This window comes from Anomaloglossus baeobatrachus, chromosome 12, assembly GCF_048569485.1.
Source record: "Anomaloglossus baeobatrachus isolate aAnoBae1 chromosome 12, aAnoBae1.hap1, whole genome shotgun sequence".
NCBI lineage: Eukaryota > Metazoa > Chordata > Amphibia > Anura > Aromobatidae > Anomaloglossus > Anomaloglossus baeobatrachus.
This window is the reverse complement of record NC_134364.1, coordinates 18,618,794-18,628,314: the sequence shown is the minus strand read 5'-3', so window position 1 is coordinate 18,628,314 and position 9,521 is coordinate 18,618,794. Positions and strand designations below refer to the sequence as shown.

General features: G+C 46.0%; 1 protein-coding gene across 1 annotated transcript in view; it reads left to right on the top strand.

Moving 5' to 3' along the window:
• The window catches only part of AMN (amnion associated transmembrane protein), a 93,296-nt gene that overhangs the window by 61,950 nt on the left and 21,825 nt on the right, over positions 1–9,521 (top strand). Inside the window, exons 8-11 of the mRNA XM_075329545.1 lie at positions 1,197–1,279; positions 1,667–1,844; positions 1,960–2,131; positions 3,237–3,357. Coding sequence (XP_075185660.1) covers positions 1,197–1,279; positions 1,667–1,844; positions 1,960–2,131; positions 3,237–3,357 — 554 coding nt within the window. The remainder of the gene's footprint in view (positions 1–1,196; positions 1,280–1,666; positions 1,845–1,959; positions 2,132–3,236; positions 3,358–9,521) is intronic.

Below are 9,521 nucleotides of genomic sequence, written 5' to 3'. Positions count from 1 at the left end.
GGTGACTGCAGACAGGATCTTATCATGTATCTCTGTATACAGGGAGCTCCCTCTAGTGGTGGCTACAGACAAGATCTTATCATGTATCTCTGTATACAGGGAGCTCCCTCTAGTGGTGGCTGCAGACAGGATCTTATCATGTATCTCTGTATACAGGGAGCTCCCCCTAGTGGTGGCTGCAGACAGAATCTTATCATGTATCTCTGTATACAGGGAGCTCCCCCTAGTGGTGACTGCAGACAGGATCTTATCATGTATCTCTGTATACAGGGAGCTCCCCCTAGTGGTGGCTGCAGACAGAATCTTATCATGTATCTCTGTATACAGGGAGCTCCCCCTAGTGGTGGCTACAGACAGGATCTTATCATGTATCTCTGTATACAGGGAGCTCCTCCTAGTGGTGACTGCAGACAGGATCTTATCGTGTATCTCTGTATACAGGGAGCTCCCCCTAGTGGTGGCTGCAGACAGGATCTTATCATGTGTCTCTGTATACAGGGAGCTCCCCCTAGTGGAGGCTGCAGACAGGATCTTATCATGTATCTCTGTATACAGGGAGCTCTCCCTAGTGGTGACTGCAGACAGGATCTTATCATATATCTCTGTATACAGGGAGCTCCCCCTAGTGGAGGCTGCAGACAGGATCTTATCATGTATCTCTGTATACAGGGAGCTCCCCCTAGTGGAGGCTGCAGACAGGATCTTATCATGTATCTCTGTATACAGGGAGCTCCCCCTAGTGGTGGCTGCAGACAGGATCTTATCATATATCTCTGTATACAGGGAGCTCCCCCTAGTGGTGACTGCAGACAGGATCTTATCATGTATCTCTGTATACAGGGAGCTCCCCCTAGTGGTGGCTGCAGACAGGACCTTATCATGTATCTCTGTATACAGGGAGCTCCCCCTAGTGGTGGCTGTAGACAGGATCTTATCATGTATCTCTGTATACAGGGAGCTCCCCCTAGTGGTGGCTGCAGACAGGATCTTATCATATATCTCTGTATACAGGGAGCTCCCCCTAGTGGTGGCTGCAGACAGGAGCTTATCATCTATCTCTGTATACAGAGAGCTCCCCCTAGTGGTGGCTGCAGACAGGAGCTTATCATCTATCTCTGTATACAGGGAGCTCCCCCTAGTGGTGGCTGCAGACATGAATTGTACTGATGTCAGACGGATCTTCTTGTCTTCTGCAGGCGTTGTCATCTCCTTGGATTACTCCTCTGCGTTCAGTTTGGAGACGTACAGACGTCGGCTCCTCCACACGTTTCTCAGTCTGGTATGATAACGTTTGGGATTATTTTAGGATTTCTCACGCAGCTTTCTAGGGAACCCCCCAGTATCTCGGGTTGTCGCCTCCTCCACTCCTCTTTGCTGTGGGACTTTTCTCGGACGGCTGGGCGGTCACACAACTTTCCTAGAGTCCAGCATGTGACAGGGAGGACTATCACCGGCAGCCGTGCGGTCGCCCCTTCCCTCCGCACCTCCTCGAGGCTTCGCGTGTGGCTCCTGGTGGCAGTAAATGCCGGCGTCCCCCGTCCTATAAGTCACCGCTTCCCATTTCCAGTGATGTGTAATGAGCCATCGCCGTCTGCAGAAATTCCATCTGCGATTTAACCCCTTCACTGTTAGGATTCTTATTAAGAATTTTTTATTTTTCTTATAGAAAAAATATTCCTCCATCAAATTGGCGATTTCTAAAGTGCGGAGCCCGGCGTCCGCCAATCGGGCCGACGCGGAGCTAAAAATCCAGATCGTACTGATGGACGAGAAGGACGGGTCATTGGCCGGAAGTGACGCCCTGCTGCTCGCCTATGACATCATGGCGGACATTGATACGACCGGTCAGTGTAAAAAAATGTGCCATAACGTTGACTCATATATTGGGGTACCGGCCCTTTAAATGAACATTCCGCCATACCTTCCATACGGTAACGTGTTTGTGCTTCCTCCCTGCAGGAGGGTCTTTCGGCATTATAAAGGCAGATATGAAGGTTGCCACTGGGGGTCTTACGAGCCCTCATACAGGACCCCTGTCAGCAGGGGCGGTTTCTGGAATAGTCATAGGCACAGTTATTGGATTGTCGTTGATTGGTGCCTTCTATTTCCTGTACAAAATGGACAACTACAGGTAACCCCAATACCGCCCCCTACAGACACTGATAAGTGTAGCCCATAATACTACAAAGCATAACATCAGCGGGTTATATCAGTATAACTAATGGAACGGAGCTATAATGAAGATAAGCGCTGCAGTGTAAAGCATGGAGGAAGGACACAGTGACAATTTAATTTCAGGTAACCCCAATACCGCCCCCTACAGACACTGATAAGTGTAGCCCGTAATAGTGCAAAGTATAACATCAGGGGGTTATATCAGTATAACTAATGGAACGGAGCTATAATGAAGATAAGCGCTGCAGTGTAAAGCATGGAGGAAGGACACAGTGACAATTTAACTACAGGTAACCCCAATACTGCCCCCTACAGACACTGATAAGTGTAGCCCGTAATACTACAGTATAACATCAGCGGGTTATATCAGTATAACTAATGGAACGACACCAAAAAGAAGATAAGCGCTGCAGTGTAAAGCATGGAGGACGGACACAGTGACAGTTTATTATTGCAGAATGTGGATTTTGTGTTACTTTAGCCTCCAGTGTTCCTGGGCGGTAGACATTATGAAGCAGATCAGAGAAATAATCGACGCTGATGAGAATAATGGCTGACCCTGACCCTCCATATAGTGCATAAAGCGGCTCCAATATGACACGGTTTAGTTTTTTCATCCTCTGTATCTTCAGACTGGACAGACTCATTTGTGATACAAATTGCAAGTTTGGTCACAGGGTTAAATGACAAGGGACTTTCTGGTTTCAGCACTAGAGGGCACTCAGGAGTCCACAGATTGGGTATTATGCAGAGAGCTCCCCCTAGTGGTGACAAATGATAACAGTCTGGTTATGTAACGTCAAAGTCTCCAACATTTATCACCCAATTAACAGACGGGTGATGTGAGGATTATGGAGGGTCTGACAGCTGAGACCCCACTGATCAGGACCCGGGGTCCGCACCCATTTCAGTGGAGAACTGTTCATTCTAGGACAATATCGGTCTCTATTATATATGGGACCGTTGGACAAGGACAGCGCTATACGGCGTGCCGACAGCAGGAGGCCTTCATAGTCAGGATCGCAGACAGAAATATTGTGACATGTTCTCTTTCCTTTTAGGCTGCGACACTTGGAATTTTTCCTTTTTTGGAGGAACGGATCTAGAATGGAGGAAACCGAATCTATGGATGACAGGGGATTCGATAATCCAATTTTTGAGCCAACAGCACAAAATAATCAGGTGAGGACATGAAGAGTTATCTGTCACAGAATACAGTCTGTATTATACCCCAGAGCTGCACTCACTATTCTGCTGGTGCAGTCACTGTGTACATACATTACAGATTCTGAGTTACATCCTGTATTATACTCCAGAGCTGCACTCACTATTCTGCTGGTGCAATCACTGTGTACATACATTATATTACTGACCCTGAGTTACCACCTGTATTATACTCCAGAGCTGCATTCACTGTTCTGCTGGAGCAGTTACTGTGTACATACATTACTGACCCTGAGTTACCTCCTGTATTATACTCCAGAGCTGCACTCACTATTCTGCTGGTGCAATCACTGTGTACATACATTATATTACTGACCCTGAGTTACCACCTGTATTATACTCCAGAGCTGCATTCACTGTTCTGCTGGAGCAGTTACTGTGTACATACATTACTGACCCTGAGTTACCTCCTGTATTATACTCCAGAGCTGCACTCACTATTCTGCTGGTGCAGTCACTGTGTACATACATTACATTACTGATCCTGAGTTACCTCCTGTATTATACTCCAGAGCTGCACTCACTGTTCTGCTTGTGCAGTCCCTGTGTACATACATTACATTACTGATCCCGAGTTACCTCCGAGTCCTGTATTATACTTCAGAGCTGCACTCACTGTTCTGCTGATATCTACACAGTGCCTCCACAATAATAATACCATGTACGGTGTATAGTGTGTGCAGGGTGATTCTGGTGCAGGACGTGCGTCTTCTTTCTATCACCCTGTACACACTCTACACCTCACACATGTAAAGCGGGATGGAATGAATGGCGCTATAATATATAATAATAATGCCCCGCACACCAGGGCTGGTGAGGCGCTGTCCGTGGGCCAGATCTGGCTGTTTTGCTTTTCCAGTCCAGCCCGAAGACTGAGACAGCTGAAAGGTTCAAAACCGTAGCCCTCTGGTGCCCCGTGTCTGCCCCCGCCCCCGCCTTATGTCACCTGTATCCACATCCTACGGATAGCTGTGTGTACATTGGCGGAGCACGGACCCCCAGACCCTTCTTCCACCAATTAGTGTGTAAGTGTCACTGTGCGGAGGGATAGTGCAGAGCAGTCGGGGAATTGGAGCGAGGTATGTGTTTTTTCATTTTTTCCATCTGTATTAGTGCATACTATATATAGGGGCTATGTAGAGCTCATGTATATAGAGGGCTATATGGGGGCTCATATTGTATATAGGGAGCTATATGGGGGCTCATACTGTATATAGGAGGCTATGTGGGGGCTCATACTGTATATAGGAGACTATGTGGGGGCTCATACTGTATATAGGGGGCTAGGTGTGGACTCATGCTGTATATAGGGGGCTAGGTGTGGACTCATGCTGTATATAGGGAGCTATATGGGGGCTAATACTGTATATAGAAGGCTATGTGTGGACTCATGCTGTATATAGGGAGCTATATGGGGGCTCATACTGTATATAGGAGGCTATGTGGGGGCTCATACTGTATATAGGAGACTATGTGGGGGCTCATACTGTATATAGGGGGCTAGGTGGGGGCTCATACTGTATATAGGGAGCTATATGGGGGCTAATACTGTATATAGAAGGCTATGTGGGGGCTCATACTGTATATAGGAGACTATGTGGGGGCTCATACTGTATATAGGGGGCTATGTGGGGGATCATACTGTATATAGGGGGCTAGGTGGGGGCTCATACTGTATATAGGGAGCTATATGGGGGCTCATACTGTATATAGGGAGCTATATGGGGGCTCATACTGTATATAGGGTGCTATGTGAGTGCTCATACTGTATATAGGGAGCTATATGGGGGCTCATACTGTATATAGGGAGCTATATGAGGGATCATACTGTATATAGGGGGCTATGTGGGGGCTCATACTGTATATAGGAGGCTATGTGAGGGCTCATACTGTATATAGGGAGCTATATGGGGCTCATACTGTATATAGGAGGCTATGTGAGTGCTCATACTGTATATAGGGAGCTATATGAGGGATCATACTGTATATACGGGGCTAGGTGTGGACTCATGCTGTATATAGGGAGCTATATGGGGGCTCATACTGTATATAGGAGGCTATGTGGGGGCTCATACTGTATATAGGAGACTATGTGGGGGCTCATACTGTATATAGGGGGCTAGGTGGGGGCTCATACTGTATATAGGGAGCTATATGGGGGCTCATACTGTATATAGGGAGCTATATGGGGGCTCATACTGTATATAGGGGGCTATGTGAGTGCTCATACTATATATAGGGAGCTATATGGGGGCTCATACTGTATATAGGGAGCTATATGAGGGATCATACTGTATATAGGGGGCTATGTGGGGGCTCATACTGTATATAGGGGGCTAGGTGGGGGTTTATACTGTATATAGGGAGCTATATGGGGGCTCATACTGTATATAGGGAGCTATATGAGGGATCATACTGTATATAGGGAGCTATATGAGGGATCATACTGTATATAGGGGGCTAGGTGTGGACTCATGCTGTATATAGGAGGCTATGTGAGGGCTCATACTGTATATAGGGAGCTATATGGGGGCTCATACTGTATATAGGAGGCTATGTGGGGGCTCATACTGTATATAGGAGACTATGTGGGGGCTCATACTGTATATAGGGGGCTAGGTGGGGGCTCATACTGTATATAGGGAGCTATATGGGGGCTCATACTGTATATAGGGAGCTATATGGGGGCTCATACTGTATATAGGGGGCTATGTGAGTGCTCATACTATATATAGGGAGCTATATGGGGGCTCATACTGTATATAGGGAGCTATATGAGGGATCATACTGTATATAGGGGGCTATGTGGGGGCTCATACTGTATATAGGGGGCTAGGTGGGGGCTTATACTGTATATAGGGAGCTATATGGGGGCTCATACTGTATATAGGGAGCTATATGAGGGATCATACTGTATATAGGGAGCTATATGAGGGATCATACTGTATATAGGGGGCTAGGTGTGGACTCATGCTGTATATAGGAGGCTATGTGAGGGCTCATACTGTATATAGGGAGCTATATGGGGGCTCATACTGTATATAGGGGGCTAGGTGTGGACTCATGCTGTATATAGGAGGCTATGTGGGGGCTCATACTGTATATAGGGGGCTAGGTGGGGGCTCATACTGTATATAGGGAGCTATATGGGGGCTCATACTGTATATAGGGAGCTATATGGGGGCTCATACTGTATATAGGGGGCTATGTGAGTGTTCATACTGTATATAGGAAGCTATATGAGGGATCATACTGTATATAGGGGGCTATGTGAGGGCTCATACTGCATATAGGGAGCTATATGGGGGCTCATGCTGTATATAGGGGGCTATGTGAGTGCTCATACTGTATATAGGGAGCTATATGAGGGATCATACTGTATATAGGAGGCTATGTGAGGGCTCATACTGTATATAGGGAGCTATATGGGGGATCATACTGTATATAGGGAGCTATATGGGGGCTCATGCTGTATATAGGGGGCTATGTGAGTGCTCATACTGTATATAGGGAGCTATATGAGGGATCATACTGTATATAGGAGGCTATGTGGGGGCTCATACTGTATATAGGGGGCTAGGTGGGGGCTCATACTGTATATAGGGAGCTATATGGGGGCTCATACTGTATATAGGGAGCTATATGGGGGCTCATACTGTATATAGGGGGCTATGTGAGTGCTCATACTGTATATAGGAAGCTATATGAGGGATCATACTGTATATAGGGGGCTATGTGAGGGCTCATACTGCATATAGGGAGCTATATGGGGGCTCATACTGTATATAGGGGGCTATGTGAGTGCTCATACTGTATATAGGGAGCTATATGAGGGATCATACTGTATATAGGAGGCTATGTGAGGGCTCATACTGTATATAGGGAGCTATATGGGGGATCATACTGTATATAGGGAGCTATATGGGGGCTCATACTGTATATAGGGGGCTATGTGAGTGCTCATACTGTATATAGGGAGCTATATGAGGGATCATACTGTATATAGGGGGCTAGGTGTGGACTCATGTTGTATATAGGGGGCTATGTGAGGGCTCATACTGTATATAGGGAGCTATATGGGGGCTCATACTGTATATAGGGAGCTATATGGGGGCTCATACTGTATATAGGGAGCTATATGGGGGCTCATACTGTTTATAGGGAGCTATATGGGGGATCATACTGTATATAGGGAGCTATATGGGGGCTCATACTGTTTATAGGGGGCTATGTGAGTGCTCATACTGTATATAGGAAGCTATATGAGGGATCATACTGTATATAGGGGGCTATGTGAGGGCTCATACTGCATATAGGGAGCTATATGGGGGCTCATACTGTATATAGGGGGCTATGTGAGTGCTCATACTGTATATAGGGAGCTATATGGGGGCTCATACTGTATATAGGAGGCTAGGTGAGGGCTCATACTGTATATAGGGAGCTATATGAGGGATCATACTGTATATAGGAGGCTAGGTGAGGGCTCATACTGTATATAGGGAGCTATATGGGGGCTCATACTGTATATAGGGAGCTATATGGGGGCTCATACTGTATATAGGGGGCTATGTGAATGCTCATACTGTATATAGGGAGCTATATGAGGGGTCATACTGTATATAGGAGGCTATGTGAATGCTCATACTGTATATAGGGAGCTATATGAGGGATCATACTGTATATAGGGAGCTATATGGGGGCTCATACTGTATATAGGGAGCTATATGGGGGATCATACTGTATATAGGGAGCTATATGGGGGCTCATACTGTTTATAGGGAGCTATATGGGGGCTCATACTGTATATAGGGAGCTATATGGGGGTTCATACTGTTTATAGGGAGCTATATGGGGGCTCATACTGTATATAGGGAGCTATATGAGGGATCATACTGTATATAGGGGGCTAGGTGTGGACTCATGCTGTATATAGGAGGCTATATGAGGGATCATACTGTATATAGGGAGCTATATGGGGGCTCATACTGTATATAGGGAGCTATATGAGGGATCATACTGTATATAGGGGGCTAGGTGTGGACTCATGCTGTATATAGGAGGCTATGTGAGGGCTCATACTGTATATAGGGAGCTATATGGGGGCTCATACTGTATATAGGGGGCTAGGTGTGGACTCATACTGTATATAGGAAGCTATATGAGGGATCATACTGTATATAGGGGGCTATGTGAGGGCTCATACTGCATATAGGGAGCTATATGGGGGCTCATACTGTATATAGGGAGCTATATGAGGGATCATACTGTATATAGGGGGCTAGGTGTGGACTCATGCTGTATATAGGAGGCTATGTGAGGGCTCATACTGTATATAGGGAGCTATATGGGGGCTCATACTGTATATAGGGGGCTAGGTGTGGACTCATACTGTATATAGGAAGCTATATGAGGGATCATACTGTATATAGGGGGCTATGTGAGGGCTCATACTGCATATAGGGAGCTATATGGGGGCTCATACTGTATATAGGGAGCTATATGAGGGATCATACTGTATATAGGGGGCTAGGTGTGGACTCATGCTGTATATAGGAGGCTATGTGAGGGCTCATACTGTATATAGGGAGCTATATGGGGGCTCATACTGTATATAGGGGGCTATGTGAGTGCTCATACTGTATATAGGAAGCTATATGAGGGATCATACTGTATATAGGGGGCTATGTGAGGGCTCATACTGCATATAGGGAGCTATATGGGGGCTCATACTGTATATAGGGGGCTGTGTGAGTGCTCATACTGTATATAGGGAGCTATATGATGGATCATACTGTATATAGGGGGCTATGTGAGTGCTCATACTGTATATAGGGAGCTATATGAGGGATCATACTGTATATAGGAGGCTAGGTGAGGGCTCATACTGTATATAGGGAGCTATATGGGGGCTCATACTGTATATAGGGAGCTATATGGGGGCTCATACTGTATATAGGGAGCTATATGAGGGATCATACTGTATATAGGAGGCTGTGTGTAGGAGGTTATGTGAGGACTCATATGGTATATAGGGGCTATTGACAATGCTAATTCTACTCAATATTAAGTGATGCAATTAATATTAATAAAAATGTATTAATATTGGACAGAATTATTTT